The sequence below is a fragment of the Hyla sarda genome, chromosome 9 (genome assembly GCF_029499605.1).
Source record: "Hyla sarda isolate aHylSar1 chromosome 9, aHylSar1.hap1, whole genome shotgun sequence".
In the NCBI taxonomy this organism is placed as follows: domain Eukaryota; kingdom Metazoa; phylum Chordata; class Amphibia; order Anura; family Hylidae; genus Hyla; species Hyla sarda.
This window is the reverse complement of record NC_079197.1, coordinates 145,494,176-145,513,056: the sequence shown is the minus strand read 5'-3', so window position 1 is coordinate 145,513,056 and position 18,881 is coordinate 145,494,176. Positions and strand designations below refer to the sequence as shown.

Genomic DNA, 18,881 nt, shown 5'->3' with positions numbered 1-18,881 from the left:
AGCGACACCAAGAGCTCCGCCAGGAAAAAGACTTAGATCTCTGGGCACCTCTCCCACAGTATCCGTTGCAATCTACGCCTGGTCCTCCCGCCGAGGAGGCCATGCAAGTGGATAGGTCCCGCCTGACCCAGGAAGAGAGGAATCGCCGTAGGGAAGAAAATCTCTGTCTTTACTGTGCCAGTACCGAGCATTTCTTGGTGGATTGCCCTATCCGCCCTCCACGTCTGGGAAACGCACGCACCCAGCTCACGTCGGTGTGGCGTCTCTTGGTTCCAAGTCTGCTCCTCCACGTCTCACGGTGCCCGTGCGGATTTCTCCTTCAGCCAACTCCTCCCTCTCAGCCGTGGCCTGCTTGGACTCCGGTGCCTCTGGAAATTTTATTTTGGAGTCGTTTGTTAATAAATTCCGCATCCCGGTGACCCGTCTTGTCAAGCCGCTCTACATTTCCGCGGTCAATGGAGTCAGACTGGATTGCACCGTGCGCTACCGCACAGAACCCCTCCTGATGTGTATTGGACCCCACCACGAAAGGATTGAGCTCTTCGTTCTCCCCAACTGTACCTCTGAGGTCCTCCTCGGTCTGCCATGGCTCCGGCTTCATTCTCCCACCCTTGATTGGACCACCGGGGAGATCAAGAACTGGGACTCTGCCTGCCATAGGAAGTGCCTCTCCCCCCCTCCCAGTTCCGTCAGGCAAACCTCAGTGCCTCCTCATGGCCCCCGTCCTGGTGTCACACTGCCCCGTGCCAGGCTTCGCCCTCTGCCCTCCCTCCCCATTCCCACTCCTGCTGTACTGCCTTCCGTTGAGGAAACCCTCCATTCTTTCCCGGTATCCTCATCCCAGGGGAGGCAGTTACCGGTCAAAGAAAAGGGGAGACCTAAGGGGGGGGGTACTGTTACGCCTAGCGCTCCGGGTCCCCGCTCCTCCCCGGAGCGCTCACGGCGTCTTTCTCCCTGCAGCGCCCCGGTCAGTCCCGCTGACCGGGAGCGCTGCACTGTCATGGCCGTTGGGGATGCGATTCGCACAGCGGGACGCGCCCGCTCGCGAATCACATCCTAGGTCACTTACCCGTCCCGGTCCCCTGCTGTCTTGTGCTGGCGCGCGCGGCTCCGCTCTCTAGGGCGCGCGCGCGCCAGCTCTCTGAGACTTAAAGGGCCAGTGCACCAATGATTGGTGCCTGGCCCAATTAGCTTAATTGGCTTCCATCTGCTCCCTGGCTATATCTGATCTCCTCCCTTGCACTCCCTTGCCGGATCTTGTTGCCTTGTGCCAGTGAAAGCGTTTAGTGTGTCCAAAGCCTGTGTACCTGAACTTCTGCTATCCATCCTGACTACGAACCTTGCCGCCTGCCCCCGACCTTCTGCTACGTCTGACCTTGCCTCTGCCTAGTCCTTCTGTCCCACGCCTTCTCAGCAGTCAGCGAGGTTGAGCCGTTGCTAGTGGATACGACCTGGTTGCTACTGCCGCAGTAAGACCATCCCGCTTTGCGGCGGGCTCTGGTGAAAACCAGTAGCCTCTTAGAACCGGTCCACTAGCACGGTCCACGCCAATCCCTCGCTGACACAGCGGATCCACTACCCGTAAGCCGAATCGTGACACCTGCTTTACTAATGTACCATTCCTGGTCCTGGTCATCAGCCTTAAAAGGGTTATCCAGGAATAGAAAAACAGAACTACTATGTCTGTCTCAAGGTTGGGTGTGGTTCTGCAGCTCAGTTCCATTGAAGTGATTGGAGCCAAGTTTTAAAACCACACACAACGTAGAGACAGACGTGGAGCTGTTTTTGAAAGAAATTAGCTGTATTTTTCTATTCCTGGATTAACCATGTAACCCCTTAACGACAATGGACGTAAATGTAAGTCATGATACGATGGGACTCACGGCACCATGACATACATTTACGTCATGAACATGACCGCTATCAGCTCAGCAGCTAGAGACCCGCTGGTAATGGTGGAAATCAGCAATCGCGCTGATGTCCGCCAATAACCACTCAGATGCCGTGATCAATACAAATCATGGCATCTGTGGCAGTGCGGCACTTAAAATGGATGATCAGATCGCCAACAGCACTTCTGCAGGATTTTGATCATCCAGCATGGTGGCCGGAGGTCCCCTCACTTGCCTCCGGCTTTCTCCAGGAGTCTTCTGCTCTGGTCTGGGATTGAGTAGTCCAGAGCAGAAGATCGCCGATAACACTCATCAGTGCTATGCCCTATGCAACTGATTGCTATAAATAGTCCCCTATGGGAACATAAAAAGTGGGGGGGGGAAATCCCCTCCCCCAATAAAATGGTAAATTGTCCTTTTTCCCCATTTTACCCCCAAAATGCTTAAACATTTGCGTAAATGTCCAAACTATCAAAATATAAGGTTAATTATCGCATATGGTAAACAGCGTAAAAAATAAAAACAAAAGTCCCAAATTGCTGCTTTTTTGACATATTTTATTGTAAAAAAATTATAAAAAGTGATTAAAAAGTAAAATAAAAACAAAAGTTGTACCAATAAAAACTACAAATCACGGCGCAAAAAAAATTAGCCCTCATACCGCCCCGTATAAGGAAAAATGATAACGCTATAGGTGGGAAAAATAGGGCAATTTCAAACATACTAATTTTGTTAAAATAGTTTGAGAGTTTTTTAAAGCGGTACAATTATAGAAAAGCATATAACATGGGTTTCATTTTAATCATATTGACCCACAGAATAAAGAAAATGTGTAGTTTTTACTGTAAAGTGTACAGAAAAAGAAAACTTCCAAACTTTGCTAAATTGCTGTTTTATTTTCAATTTCCCCACATAAATAATATTTTTTTTTTGCGCCGTACATATTATTGTATAAAGAGTGATGTCACTACAAAGTAAAATTGGTCATGCAAAAACAAGCCCTCATATAGGTCTGTGGATGAAAATATAAAACAGTTATGATTTTTAGAAGGCGAAGAGGAAAAAACTAAAATGCAAAAATAGAATTGGCCTCGTCCTTAAAGGGGTACTCCAGTGGAAAACATTTTCTTTAAATAAACTGCCAGAAAGTTAAACAGATTTGTAAATTACTTCTATTAAATAATCCCAATCCTTCCAGTACTTATCAGCAGCTGTATACTACAGAGGAAGTTCTTTTCTTTTTGAATGTCCTTTCTGTCTGACCACAGTGCTCTCTGCTTACACCTCTGTCCATTTTAGGAACTGTCCAGAGTGGAAGCAAATCCCTATAGCAAACCTCTCCTGCTCAGAACAGTTCCTGACATGGACAGAGGCGTCAGCAGAGAGCACTCAGGTCAGACAGAAAAGAAATTCAAAAAGAAAAGAACTTCCTGTGGAACATACAGCTGATAAGTACTGGAAGGATTACGATTTTTAAATAGAAGTAATTCACAAATCTGTTTAATGTTCTGGCACCAGTCGATTTAAAAATTATTATTTTTTCACCGGAGTACCCCTTTAAGGTCAAACTAGGCTTGGTCCTTAAGGGGTTAAAGAAGCCATGCAAAATGCCCCTAGAACACACCTTTCAGCCTACTATATAAACAGATGCCCGATGAGCCATACAGGGGCCAGGACACTGGAGAGATAGAAACATCAAGTAGTTAACAAATTAAGGTGAGTGTATCATACAAATCTACATCTACAAGCCCTCCACTGTGTACCCCACTTCTTTCGTGCACACACAGTCAAATTAACCCAATCACCAGTTAAAGATAAGTAATGTTTTATCTAATATGTGTATATATTCTAGTCTTGTGTGTATTTTTTCTTTTTTTACTTTACAGGCTCAGTAGAGCAGCCTTATGATCTGATGGCATCCATTACTAAAAAGGGCCTTAGTGTTAGCCTGTATTATTGCTAAAAGTAACCCCCTTATTTTTACCCCCCTCATATGGACCCACCATCACAAGTGTATGGGGGTATCATCTACGCTGGCCACAGACTAGTGTTATAAGGGCAAGAATGAGCGGAATCAATGGCCCTCTCTGCCTTGGTAATACTAGGCTGCTGCTGCTTGACTTGTATTTAGCTGGTTGTGAAAAAGCAGGGGGATCTTATGCATGTTTATAGCTAGCCAGATACAAACCAAGCAGCAGCTCAGGAGTTTCTCTCATCACTAGTGATAACAAGATACCACACCTAAAATATGGCATATACAATACTGGTGTCTTACAGTATGTGGAAGAGGTTTTAGGGGCTTCTAGCATCAGGGCCAAGGTGTAACTACCACTTCTGTACCTTCTATAGCTACTCTCATAAAGAGTAGTAAAATGTATCGAAAAGATCTAGTTTTTTCTGCATCTATGTGTGGCGAAGCCACGGGGTGTCTCAAGGTGCGATGGTGTGGTGAAGGGGGCAGATGTTGTAGCCCAGGGGCAAGGTGTTATTAACCCCTAAATGTTTGTGATGCCAGGGCGTGGTTTTCCCGGTAACCACCCAAACGGTAGTACCGCTATCCCAATGTTAGGCAGGGCAATAAGAGTCCAAGACCAGGTAATGGTTAACAGTAGCTTTACTGAGGTAGACAAATGGAAAGAGTCTTCACAGTTAGGCCAGGATCCCAGAGAGGTGGCCAGTATCACAGAAGGATCTTGCAGCTTGCTGGGACTTTTAGTTACTTTGATAGACTTTATTTCAGCCACACTGACTATAATAGACTTGACTTTAGACTGGACTGGGTTGTAGATAGTGACAGCAGACATAGACTTGACTTTCTGGTATGTGGTTGTAGGTGGTTTGAGGCCTCCAGATGCTGGACACTAGCTCTGAGACGTCTGGTCTTTACTGTTCCTCAGGATCGAAGAGAGAGATTGTAATGGCTGCCCCTCTTATAAAGGGGGCTGAGCAAGAAACCCATAGGTCAAGCTGCAGGTCACCTGGTTATCTGGTGCTCTCTGGGTAACAAACACATCATGTGGACACATTATCATGTGACTAACTCAAAGGTCCTTAAAGGTCCTTTATACATAACACACATAACACTATACATTATATACTACCATGGGGGAGACACTACAGTAGAGCCCCTAGGACACAGAGGGACTCAACCTGACAGGGCCCTAGTACTGTACGGACTATATCCCGTACTGGGACATCACATATGTTTCCCCTTTTTAACATAACAATACTCAAATCATTGTAGAGGATAAGGAAAAAAAATCACAATTATTATTTATTCTACCCATTTTAGCTAAAATCACACTCTTAGATGTTCACTTTCAGGCATCAGTCTAAGCAATGGCGAAAGGTGGAAACTCATCCGAACCTTTACTGTGAGGACACTGAAGAGCTTCGGCTTTGGAAAGAAAAGTATGGAGAATAAAATTCAAACAGAAGCCCAATGCATTGTGGAAGAGTTTAAGAAATCAAATGGTAAGACATGTAATGTACCAGCCCCAAATCTGGACATAAACCAATCTACAAATAGTTTCTGCAGTAAAATGTGGCTTTCTATGGTTATGATGTAACTTCTCTTCTGTTTGCTGAACTTTGGAACACTTCCAATATGCCAAAGTTTTAAGATATGTGGAACCCCATTCATGCATATGATGAAAAAGGGAATACAAATTATTTATGAAAAGGAAACTGGAAATGGCAATTTATGCACTTCGTTTATAGGCATGAAGTATTATAGTCACTCATATATTACGGCCTACCCGATTTTATCTTAATCCAACAATCCAAATTTATGCAGAGAATGCCTGGTCTATTGAAGAGAGAAACTGGAAGCAGACTGCTAGACAGACAGATAGCAGATAGATTTAGTGAAATAGTAGTAAAAATGGTACCCAGCACTCACCAATCTTGCAAAAGGGAAGGTTTATTAATCCATATGACGGTACAGGGACGCGTTTCGGCAAAGGTGCCTTTCTCAGCTGTCTGCCTAAGGCAGACAGCTGAGGAAGGCACCTTTGCCGAAACACGTCCCTGTAACGTCATATGGATTAATAAACCTTCACTTTTGAAAGAATGATTAGTGCTGGGTACCATTTTTACTTCTACTGACCTTATCCCATCTCGTGTAACACCACAAGATGCACGGAAAAGCCGCCGTACCCCCTACACTGAATCAGATTGAGTGAAATGTCCATTTCCATTCCAGGCCATCCCTTTGATCCTGATAAGAAGCTCATGGATGCTTTTTCCAATGCCCTCTGTGCAGTCATTTTTGGAGACCGTTTTGAGTACAAGGATGAACGGTTTATTAAGTTACTTGCCATTGCAGAAGAAGCTTTCCACATCGCAAGTTCTTCCTGGGGTCAGGTAAGAGTAGAAGTATTACAACCTGCATGCTGGTATCACATCCAGGGGACAGCATGCGTGCAGTTACAGTAGTAAGCAGTGCAGTGCCTCTGGTGAGGGGGGTCCTTCACAGGATTTCACTACCCAACGAATACGAATTGGACCAAACGTGGCTTCTCCCAGTACCCGAAAGGAACATCATGATCTGCCACTATGTCTTGTAAGGTACTCTATTTGTTGTTGTTCATTGTGGGCCTACATGAATTAGAATACAAAGGGTAGACTCTTTTTTGATAAGATGAGGATGCCCAAAAGACAGCCCAAAAGACAGCCCAACAGCCCTGGTAGATTTTTAGGGTAAACTTATCTTTACACTCCAGTTCAATGCCAGACACAGCCTGGCAGAAATCATAACTGGATAACCAGTGTCAAGGAGGCGGAGTTTAGCCGTTCAAGTGCCACAGTCTGACACAACTCCTCTGTCGCCCTCCCAGCCCCTCCTTCACTGACATAGCAACTAATACAGCTTCAGATTTCCTTTAAAGAGTACCTCTCATGATCTTGTTAAATGTAATAATCCTCCCAGTTCACTGCCCCCATCATGATAAACCGCCCCCTGCTTTCTATTTTTATTATTTGTTAGTTTTCTACCTTGATATTGCTCTGCATTTTCTGCTCAGTCAGATTCACAGACTGGGAAGGGGCGTTCACCAGCAGGCGTGACATCATCTGAAGCCATACAGGTGGGGGGGGGGGGGGGGGGACATCCTCCCCCACTCTGCTACACACAGCCCAGACCAGTTCAGTGTGTGAGATGAGCTATGATTGGATAAGGCTGCACACATCCCCTTAGCATTTCCTGATTTTGGGCTTCTGCCAGGCCAGCAGGAGTCCAAAGTCTGTGCAAAAGATGGGGGGAAATGTGCTCTGGACAAGTAGGGAGACACCTAGTGGCAGCTTTTTAAAATAAAAATAAAACATAGAAACCTTCATTTTTTTTTAAGCAAAGTACATTAGAAAGATTTTTTTTATTTACCATAAGGAGTGCAATAGCAAAAATAAGTTTTAATCTGAGTGCCCATTTAAGCTCTAAAAAATGCTATTGGCACAATCTGAATGCCGGTACAAGATAAAGTTTTATATCAGTGACTGTGATCCTCTCTATTCCCATCTCCATCTCCATGTTCTTCTATGGCTTTCCAGCTGCAGGCCATTCTTCCCACAATTATGAACCATATTCCAGGACCTCACCAGAGAATGATCACCATCTCAGAAGAATTGGCTGAATTCATAAATGACAGGGTGAAGGCTAGTCTGGAGAACCTGGATCCCAGCTCACCTAGACATTTCATTGACAGCTTCCTCATCAAAATAAAAGAGGTAGGGTAACTATCAATATATTAAAATATATATTTTAATACATTCATATATTCTATGAACAAGTCTGAGTATAAACACTACCAATATTTTTAAACTGGTGTTCAAATAATTTTTGGAAAAGAGAAAAAGTTCTCAAGAACTCAGGGTTAGCCTATCAGCTTTTTATCCCCTATCGGGTAGGGTCACACACAGCGCATATGCAGTGTGTTGGGCAGTGGGAAATACACTGGGTATGCACTATGAGCAGACACACAGGGCTTTTCTTGCTGCAGCCCTGTGTGTTGTGAGGTTCGGAGGCCGACGTACCTGTGACACATGGCCCACCTCTACCCTTCACTGCACACACGTATTTCCCACTGCCATATATGCTATGTCTGCACTGTGTGTGACCCTACCCATCCTGTGGATGAGGGATATCTTTGTCAGCTGGGAAAACCCCTTTACATTGGTGGTGGTCCCAGTTGATTACCGTATTTTTTGCCGTATAAGACGCACTTTTTCCCCCCAAAACTGGGGGGGGGGATGTTGGTGCGTCTTATACGGCAAATACACATTTAAACCCTGTCCTATCGCGGCGGTCCCTGTGGCCATCACCGGCCGGGACCCGCGGCTAATACAGGACGTCACCGATCATGGTGATGCCCTGTATTAACCCTTCAGACATGGCGATCAAAGCTGACCGCCGCACCTGAAGCAAAAGTGACACTAACCCGGCTGCTCAGTCGGGCTTTTCGGGACCGCCACAGTGAAATCGCGGCGTCCCGAACAGCTTACAGGACACCGGGAGGGACCTTTCCTGCCTCCTCGGTGTCTGCTCCGTGCCAAGATCCCCAGCATGGCCGGAGCTCTCCTTCGTCATCATCACGTCATCGTGCATAGCGACGTGATGGCGGCGACGGATAGTGCGGATACCGGGCAGCAGAGACGTTCCGGAGCGACGGGGACACCCCGGAGACAGCGATGGAGGGCGACATCCAGGGCAGCGGTGACGAGCGGTGACGGGTCCGGAGCGGCGGGGACACGTGAGTATTACCTCCTAGACCAGTGGTCTTCAACCTGCGGACCTCCAGATGTTGCAAAACTACAACTCCTGGCATGCCCGGACAGCCAACGGCTGTCCGGGCATGCTGGGAGTTGTAGTTTTGCAACATCTGGTGGTCCGCAGGTTGAAGATCACCGTCCTATACTTTACATTGTAGTTGGTTCAGAATCTTTTTTTTCTAGATTTTCCTCCTTCAAAATTGGGTGCGTCTTACATGCCGGAGCGTCTTATATGGTGAAAAATACGGTAATTGTATTGATGTTATCTTCTGACATGTCAAGAATTCTCCATTAAATAGATGTAATGAAGTGCAGTCATAAGAGGTTTTTCATATTACATTCCTTGCCAGTTTTTAGTAAGGACCATAAATGTGCAAATAATGGGTGTCCCAAAATTAGGCCCAGCAGCACTTTCAGTAGTCAGTTCACTGTAGTACATGGCTAAACATTGTCCATATAAGTGTAACTGTACTGCTGCAGCTCAGCCACCCTTAGACTAATTCTCAACTGCAATACCAGACATTGTCCAATGGTTAGATATCTTCACGCAGCTACCCTTTCAATCTGCTAATAATGTGGGACCCTCACCAACCATTCAGTGATAACCTATCCTTTTCTGGATCCATCTACTGAAGGAACTCCACAATATTGTAAAGACATCATCATCTCACTTCAGAGCAAAATTAGGACATTCATGAAATATCTTGAAAAACTCCTTGACCAACTAAATAGTCATTATTGTACAATCAAAGCTGTGATTTCTTTACAGGAGAAGAATAAACCTAACACTGACTTTAATCTAAGAAATCTCCTAGTGACGACTCATAACCTGTTTTTAGCTGGAATAGAGACGGTGAGCACCACCCTGCGGTATGGCCTGCTCATCTTACTAAGGTATCCTGACATACAAGGTGAGTAAGGAGGAACTTCTATGCCTGTACCGCAACTTCATGTAGGACGATTTCTGATATACAGAGGTGTCAGAGTCTACGAATACGTGAAATGGAGAAATACCCAATGATCTATCCGGTTAGGGCATGTTCACACAGACACTGGAAATTCCACTTCAGAATAAGTGTGGAATCCACTATGTGGTTTTCCAGTGTAGCTTTTATTTATGCTCTCTAGGTAGAACCACATAAAAGCATGACATGTCAAAGAAAACTGGTGGTTTTTCCCATGTTCCCACCAATTTAATTCAATTGGTGATGGTTTTTAAGGTAAAACCATGTGGTTTACTAGCCCATTCAGCATTCAATACCAGTAGAGCTTGGTCTTTAGGAATAAATATAATCATTTTTTTAATTCTGAAAAGTGAAATCTTGTGACAGGAGTTTCAATTGGTGGGGGTCAAGTTGCTAAGTCCCCCCCCCCCCCTCCACCGATCACTGAAGTGAGCAGGCAGAAACATACAGCTGAGCTCTGTGTCTATGTTTTCACTTGGCACAGCTTCACCTCCCCTCGGAGAGTGATATTGGTTGTGTATAGATTGATAAAAAGTCTGTGATACCCATATTTTACCATTATGTTTTTTATGTTTTTTTGTGTGTAAATTAATTATTTTTATTTTTTCTTGTTTCAAAATATATTATTGTTTTGTGTCGATAGCTCCTATGCAGAGCTATATGTATCTATTCAGTCTGATCATGCCATCATGTATGCTAAAGTTGGATTCACATTAGATTCGTACTCCACCCAAAGTATAGGGGATAAGATGTCTGATCGCGGGGGTCCTGCCACTGGGACTCCTACGATCTGTTCAGAAAGCTTGGTGAGGACGTCCGTGGTTGTGACTTCAAGCCAAGCCTTCTCCATTCATGCCTATGGGAGGGGGCGTGATAGACATGAATGGAGGGAGCATGGTGTGATGTTCCGAGGGGGCATGGTATGATGTCACGACCATGGCCACCCGCACTAAGCGTTCTGAACATAGTGTTCAGAACGCCGGGTACTGTACAGAGATGGAGGGGGTCCCAGAGGCTTTACCCATGCGATCAGGCATCTTGTCCCCTTTCCTTTAGATAGGGGATACGATGTCTTGGGGCAGAGTACCCCTTTGAAGTTCACATCAGAGGCTTCGTTCAGAGCCTTTGCTGCAAATTCCACTCAAATAACCAGACAAAAAAAACATGCGAGCACAACATTGTGCTCACAAAGGTGAGAAGATGAGACAGAGATTCGATCCAGTGCAGGAAGATGATGCTTAAGCGGCGCTCATTGGAGAAGCAGGAATTAATATTTAACCAAACACGGGTAGCAGAATATTAAAGAAAGATAGGCCCTAGGACCTGACAAAGAGGGGTGCTGTCCACTCGAAACACGTTGTCTGATCACTGTAACACTAAACCTATCTGTCTTTATTATTTTGCTGTCCATGCATTCAGGCAAATATTATTTCTACTCCTCGGGTGAGCGCAGCTAAAGCACTATCTTCCTGCACTGGATGGAATCTCAGTCTCAACTTTCAAGTCATGATAATGGAATACTTCACAATGTATCCCTGATTTCAGCTAAAATCCAGCAAGAGATCGATCGAGAGATTGGACGAGAACGGACCCCGAATTTTGAAGATAGAATGACAATGCATTATACGCAGGCGGTTCTAAATGAGATCCAGCGGTTTGGGGATGTCCTCCCTCTTAATCTACCTCATATGGTGACCAGAGATATTGAGTTTAGAGGATATCATATTCCCAAGGTAACACTTGTTTATCTGTCAGTCAGCTTAGTAAGAAACTGGCAGTCATTCAATAAAAAAACCTGGAATGTTGGTGGGCCTTGAGGACTGGGTTGGGGACCACTGATCTAGATGACTTAGAGTGTCCATTCAATCCATTGATTTTAATGTAATTTAAAGGGGTAGTACTCCCAAACCCCGCTCCATTAATGTCTATGGGAGGGGGCTTGACCCTGGTGGTCACTCGTAATCCGGCACGGATTACTGGGGTGCCGGAGATCGCGGGGTCTCCCAGCAGCTGGACCCCCCACGACCAGATAGATGTCTAGGGGCGGTGAACACCTTTAAAGGTGCATTTACTGTATGTAACAGTGGCTCCTGTGATTGCAATGTAGTACATTGTAGACAATAGTTTTCATGAATCATTTGCATTTGTTGCGTCTCCTTTGGTATATTACAATCTTTCAATGTTTACCAGGATAACAGCTCACCCCTTCCTCAAAAGCAGGCCTGTGCCCGGAACCTGCCGGTCTCGTCTCCGGTTCAGTGAAATATACAACAAAGAAGGATTGTACAGCACAATAGCGATGCTTTTAACTTGTCTTTGCTTTTATTGAAGAACGTTGTTCACACCAAGGTTAATACAGGAAGTAAAAACTTCTTACGCGTTTCACGCAATGTGCACTTAATCAGAATCCAGACAATCGTTCTTTGTTGTACAATGTTTCAATGCTCATGCTCCAAATTGTTCAATAGTTTTCATTTTTGGATGGAAATGTGGCTATTTATAAACATAGTACCCTTTTTTTTTACTTTTAGTAATTAACATTTGAATTTTTTAAGGGCATGGTTATTTACCCTCTACTCTGCACCGTACATCGTGACCCCAAACAATTTTCTTCTCCGTGCACGTTTAATCCGAACCGCTTCTTAGATGAGAATGGAAAATTCATGAAGAATGACGCCCTGATGCCGTTCTCGGCAGGTAGGACCTGGAAAATGTCGGTGCCGTTATAGCAAAGCATTTGACTGCCTCAGTGTATAGAGTCACATGATGAGAGAGATGGACTGAGCTATAACATCTTAAAAGAAATCTGTAGGGGGGACTTTGTTAATTCATAAGGACCTACGGTCACATCTGCTTCTGTTCACGCAGTTCAGTCTATTTCTCATGCTTTGTTTACCTTAAATAGACGAATATATCCGATGTTATTTAGACAAACAAAACAAGTTTACTTAACTACTATATATACACAGCAGTACAGCAATCTTGATCAGGGCCGATCCTTGGGTCATGAATGCCTGGGTACAGAATTATTTTTTGGCACCCCATGTGTGGGCGGGGCTATCTTATTAACCCTCTCCCCTTTAAAAGTCTCTTCCCCTTTACAAACTATTATTTTCCACTATAAGGATATGTCCACACTAGGAATTACCAGAACTGAATTTCCACAAGGTAATTCAGCACAAATTTTGGCTTGTAGCACCCTCCCATTGATCTGCAGCTGATGCAGCACATGTAAACATAACCTTTAGCTGCACTCTGTGTCCATATTTTAGAGGCAAGTCCCAGCCGACTGGGGGGTCTAATGACTTGAGCTGAAAGCATCACAATAATCCATAATGTCGTCCAATTGGGTCATCAAGTCATTGGTTGGCTGGGACTTGCATCCGTAATATGGACACAAACTGGCACCTATATTACACACATGTGAAGGCAGCCAGAGAATATGTGACAGCAGGGAATAGTGCAGCAATTGTAGTGATGTAGTGATCTAATCTCTCCCTATGTGAGTTCTTAAAGGGGTACTCCGGTGGAAAACTATTTTTTTTCAAAACAACTGGTGCAAGAAAGTTGAAGAGATTTATAAATTACTTCTTTAAAAATCTTAATCCTTCCAGTACTTATCGGCTGCTGTATACTACAGAGGAAGTTCTTTACTTTTTGAATTTCTTTCCTGTCTGACTCACAGCGCTCTCTGCTGACACCTCTGTCCATGTCAGGAACTGTCCAGAACAGGAGAGGTTTGCTATGAGGATTTGCTCCTGTTCTGGACAATTCCTGATATGGACAGGTGTCAACAGAGAGCACTGTGGACAGACAGAAAAGAAATTCAAAAAGTAAAGAAAGTAAAGCACACAGCAGCTGATAAGTACTGGAAGGATTAAGATTTTTAAATAGACGTAATTTACAAATATGTTTAACTTTCTGGCACCGGTTGATTTAAAAAAAATTGTTTTCTTACCACTTTAAGCCAAAGTCAGAAGTGGATCCATGAGGAAGAAGTGTATTTCCATTCCTTTTGAAAAATACACTTCTGGCTTCAGCACAACAACTGCAGGGGCAGTATTCCAAAAAGCACCAGAAAAAAATAACTGTGTGGAATCCTAGACCTACACTGTTTACTGCATAGATTACAGTTACACTAACTGCAGGTACAAGGCAATGTAAGGGTTAAAGGGGTACTCCACTGCCCCAGAGTGCGGACTGCAGGGGTTGTGATATCACGGCCACGCCCCACAATGCAAGTCTATGGGAGGAACGCGGCAGCCACCACGCCCTCTCACATATACTTGCATTGAGGGGGCGTAGTGTGACGTGACAAGGGGCGTGGCCGTAGTCCCCCGCAGCCCCCACCCAGCATTCGGAACTAAATGTTCCGAACGTTGGGGCAATGGAGCACCCCTTTAAACCTGCTGACTGGCAATAAGTAACAGAGTAGAAGGAGGTAGAGCAGTCAGAGAAGGAGCTGACAGCACTACTCCCCCCCCCCAGGGCTAGACCCTGACAGCACTACTCCCCCCGCCCCCCAAGGCTAGACCCTGACAGCACTACTCCCCCCCCCCCAAGGGCTAGACCCTGACAGCACTACTACCCCCCCCCCCCAAGGCTAGACCCTGACAGGATTACTCCCCCCCCCCCAAGGCTAGACCCTGACAGGACTACTCCCCCCCCCCCCCCAAGGCTAGACCCTGACAGCACTACTCCCCCCCCCCAGGGCTAGACCCTGACAGGACTACTCCCCCCCCCCTCCAAGGCTAGACCCTGACAGGACTACTGCCCCCTCACCCTCCATACTCTTCAGTGTAAAGCTGTGTTTAGCATCTCCCCACCCACTTCCCCTCTTCCTGACTATCTTACTATCCAGGGGCCCGGTCCCTGTACTCACAGCCTGACGCTTTGCCAGGATGGGTCGGAAGAGAAGACGCTCCCTCCCTCCTATTCTGGCTGGTTTGTAAGAGTATGGGAACTGCAGCCCAAAGAGCTGAGCTTCGAAGGGAAATTCTACACCAAACTAATGTCCTTGTAGATGTAAGAGCAATATATAAATTTAAAGTGTACCTCTAATTGTGGCCTCGACAGCAGGATATTTGCTTACATTTCGTGTCCGCTTTTAAAGCTGTCACCTGCTCCGAAACTAGCGAGATGTGCAGACGAATAGTTTTGGAGACGGTCATAGAATCAGAAGCGGACATAAAATGAAAGCTCATGTCCTGCTGCCGGGACCATAATTAGAGGTAACCTTTAAATCTTTGACTGGGGGACACTTTAAAGGGGTACTCCTCCCCTAGACATATAGGGACCCCTGTAATCTCGGCTGCGGAACTCCTTCACCAGATGACTGGCGATGCGAGGCGGAGGCTCATGACATCACAGTCACGCCCCACTCGTGATGTCACGGTCACGCCACCTCAATGCAAGTCCATGGGAGGGGGCGTGGCGGCCGTCACGCCCCCTCCCATAGACTTGCATTGAGGGGCTTGGCTGTGACGTCACCAGCAGTGCGTGGCCGTGACGTCATGAGCCTCCGTCGCTGCACCCGATGCTTTAAACGAATCTCAGGTGCAGCAGGGATCAGACACCTTATTCCCTATCCTTTGGATAGGGGAGAAGATGTCTAGGGATGGAGTACCTCTTTAATCTTTAAAGGGGTACTCCAGTGGAAAACTTATTTTTTTTTTTTAATCAACTGGTGCCAGAAAGTTAAACAGATTTGTAAATTACTTCTATTAAAAAATCTTAATTCTTCTAGTACTTATTAGTTGCTGAATACTGCATAGGAAATTCCTTTCTTTTTGGAACACAGAGCTCTCTGCTGACATCTCTGTTCATTTTAAGAACTGTCCAGAGCAGCATATGTTTGCTATGGGGATTGTCGTCTACTCTGGACAGTTCATAAAATGGTCAGAGATGTCAGTAAAGAGCACTGTGGTCGTGATGTCAGCAGAGAGCTCTGTGTTCCATAAAGAAAAGAATTTCCTCTGCAGTATTCAGTAGCTAATAAGTACTGGAAGGATTAAGATTTTTTAAAAGAAGTAATTTACAAATCTGTTTAACTTTCTGGCACCACTTGATTAAAAAAAAAAATAAAAAAATAAAAAAAATTCTGCCGGAGTACCCCTTTAAATAATTTTTCTTGGATCCTGATTTGAAGACTCCATTATTGACTTGTTTATCCTTTATTATTTATTCTTTTCAGGAAAGAGAATCTGCCCGGGGGAGATTTTAGCCCGAATGGAGCTTTTTATCTTTTTCACCACCATTCTGCAAAACTTTAAACTGACTTCACCGACTAAATTCACGGACTCTGATATTGCTCCACAAATGGCCGGATTCTTAAATGCCCCCATTAGCTATGAGCTGTCATTTGTACCTCGCTAGGTCACATGCACTTTGGTCTTCCCATGCAGTTCATGGTAACATTTTTTGGCTTTTCAGTTTTATAATGCATTGCAGCCTTGTTGCTCAGCCTTTTTGATTATTGGGTCCCATTTACATTGTGGGATTTTCGCACAGAAGTTGGCAGAAAACATTGGTGTGGAAATTCAGCTACATGAAGTTAAATGGGCACTGTCATTGAAGCTAAGTTTTTGCTATGGCACTCCTTATGGATAATAAAAAATATTTCTACTGTACTTTGTTTTAAAAAAAACTAAGTTTTCTATGTTTATTTGTGTTTAAAAAAGCTGCCACTAGGTGTCTCCCTACTTGTCTAGAGCACATTTCTGCCCATATATTGCACAGACTTTGGACTCCTGCTGGCCTGGCAGAAGTCCAAAAGCAGGTAATGCAGTCTGCAGTGATGAGGGGGGGGGGGTGCAGTCTTAGCCAATCATAGCTCATCTCACACTGAACTGCTCTGGGCTGTGTGTAGCAGAGTGAGGGAGGAAGTTCTCCCCTGTATGGCTTCAGATGATGTCACGCCTGCTGGGGAACGCCCCTTCCCAGTCTGTGAATCTGACTGAGACAGAGCAAAAAATACAGAGCAATATCAAGGTAGAAAACTAACAAATAATAAAATTAAAGGTTTATCATGATGGGGGCAGTGACCTGGAAGGATTATAAAATTGAACAAGATCATGACAGGTACTCTTTAACATTGCGATGAATGGAATTTTTGCCGTCCTATTCACATGGCAGATTTTTTTTGCTGCAAAATTTCCGCTGCGAAAATTCTGGATTCTGGATTCCACAAAAAGAATGAACATGTCAAATAAGAGTCCTATTGAAGTCAAGGGGACTCTGAATTCTGGATGGAATCTGTGTGTTGAGCACAAGAGAAATTCTGCATAAATTCCTCGCACATTCAGCACGAAATTCGAAAACTGCATAAAATCTGCTGCCAGCTTGAGTGGATGCATGGAAATTCCACCATGTGAATGAGGCATCAGTGCGACAAATGTGCGACCTTTTGATAGCACTGCCTACAGTCAGTTTGTAAGCCAACTGAGATCTGGGGTAGATTTGCGCCTCAATTAGTATAGTTGCACCAAAAGATGCGACAAACTGAACAGTTGCATATTATAAATTCCTGACCACTGCATGATATCAGCTGAAATCACCACTTGCAACGTCACTATCCCAAAAATTCTCTATTTGGTTTGGCGCAAAACTTTGGCGCAAAAAACAACTGTGTGACAAAAATAAGTGACAAAATAATGGAGTAAAAGTTTTTATAAATACCCCCCTTAAACTTTATGAAAAGAACTTGTCCACTTTACAGGTACCCTCACACTATGAAATCTCGCTGTTCCGTGGTAAAACAGAAATGATGCAGAGTTGGCTGTTATCTTTTGCAGAATTTACCACAGAAAGTAAAAGCCCCATTGACTTAAAGGGATACTCCAGAAAAAATGCCTATAATTTTCCAGTTGATTTTATGAAAATTATTTTCCTTTGATCTAATCCTTTTTTTAGTTAAGTTAATTTTTCTTGTGGATTCCACTGGAAGAATGAATATGTCAATTTTTCCGCATCACAAATTTTGTGATGCGGATACAGATTTGTATCCGCATCACAAATTTTCACATGGACATTCTGCTGTGTGCATCGAGTGGCGGACAACTGGACTACTATAATAAATCAAGAACGTTTTAGATGATATATACGTCATTATGTTAGTATATTGATATGAACACATCAGCTTTATTCTCTGCGAACTATGGGGGGAGATTTATCATTGCTTTTAGGGCATTTTTTTTGTCTATGTTTTGGCGCAGTTCAGGCGCAAGCAGCATATTTTGAGACTTTTATGCAACTTTTGATATAGACAGTTTCACTCTTTTTGTCTACCCGTAGAACTTTTTCTTTTTGACCATGCAGTGGTCACGTATTTATCATTTGCGACTTTAGTCAAAAGTCGCTATCTTGTGCGCAAAGCTACACCACCTACCAGTAGGCGTGAGAATAATTTCTACCTACCACAATTCAACCTTTAACCCCTTGTGGATGACAGCATCTCACGGCTCACACAGAGGGGACGCCTTCTCTTGTGTGTGTGTGTAACACACATACAGGAGAAGGCAGCACTGTCCGCTGGGGATCCGGGACTAGTGTCCTGGATGCTCAGGAGTGGCGGCATCGGCAGGCCTGTACCCAGCAGAGCCCCAGGACCACGTCCGATCGGACCGAAAGTACCAGAATCTGTACTCTATATGGGGGAGATTCATCAAAACCTGTCCAGAGGAAAAGTTGCTGAGTTGCCCATAGCAACCAATCAGATCACTACTTTCATTTCTCAGAACCTTTTCAGAAATGAAAGAATCGATCTGATTGGTTGCTATGGGCAACTCAGCAACTTTTCCTCTTGACAGGTTTTGATAAATCTCCCTCTATGTTCTTAACAGGTTATTCTTCCAAATGCATAAAAAAATGGCAACACCTCACTAAAGAAATGTTTCAAATATTGTCTGCCTTCACACTTTTTAAAATAACTTCAAGATGGTTCATTGTTTATCGGACACATCCCTGTCCCATATTTAGAATAACTGCCAAACACAATATAAGATATTAAAAACAGAGGGACTATTTAACTTAGATTCACTATTTAAAGGGGAACTCCGGCCCTAAGACATCTTATCCCCTATCCAAAGGATGGGGATAAGATGCCTGATAGCGGATGTCTCGCCGCTGGGGATCCCCACAATCTTTCATGCAGCACCCTGCTATCATCAGCCTCTGTAGAAAAAATTGCTCCGGGTCTGATGAATCACGCTCGCGGGGCCGTAGTATTGTGACGTCACAGCTCCGCCCCGTGTGATGTCAT

The 18,881-nt window shown here is 44.5% G+C and overlaps 1 protein-coding gene across 4 annotated transcripts in view; it reads left to right on the top strand.

The window, feature by feature from the left end:
- LOC130290414 (cytochrome P450 2G1-like) overlaps window positions 1-16,241 on the top strand; it is a 54,316-nt gene extending 38,075 nt beyond the window's left edge. For all 4 annotated transcript variants that reach the window (XM_056538039.1, XM_056538040.1, XM_056538041.1 and 1 more), the window contains 7 exons: window positions 5,217-5,366; window positions 6,097-6,257; window positions 7,440-7,616; window positions 9,427-9,568; window positions 11,168-11,355; window positions 12,178-12,319; window positions 15,816-16,241. In XM_056538039.1, the coding sequence (XP_056394014.1) occupies window positions 5,217-5,366; window positions 6,097-6,257; window positions 7,440-7,616; window positions 9,427-9,568; window positions 11,168-11,355; window positions 12,178-12,319; window positions 15,816-15,997 (1,142 nt within the window). In that variant the 3' untranslated portion in view covers window positions 15,998-16,241. The remainder of the gene's footprint in view (window positions 1-5,216; window positions 5,367-6,096; window positions 6,258-7,439; window positions 7,617-9,426; window positions 9,569-11,167; window positions 11,356-12,177; window positions 12,320-15,815) is intronic.
- Window positions 16,242-18,881: the final 2,640 nt, after the last annotated feature.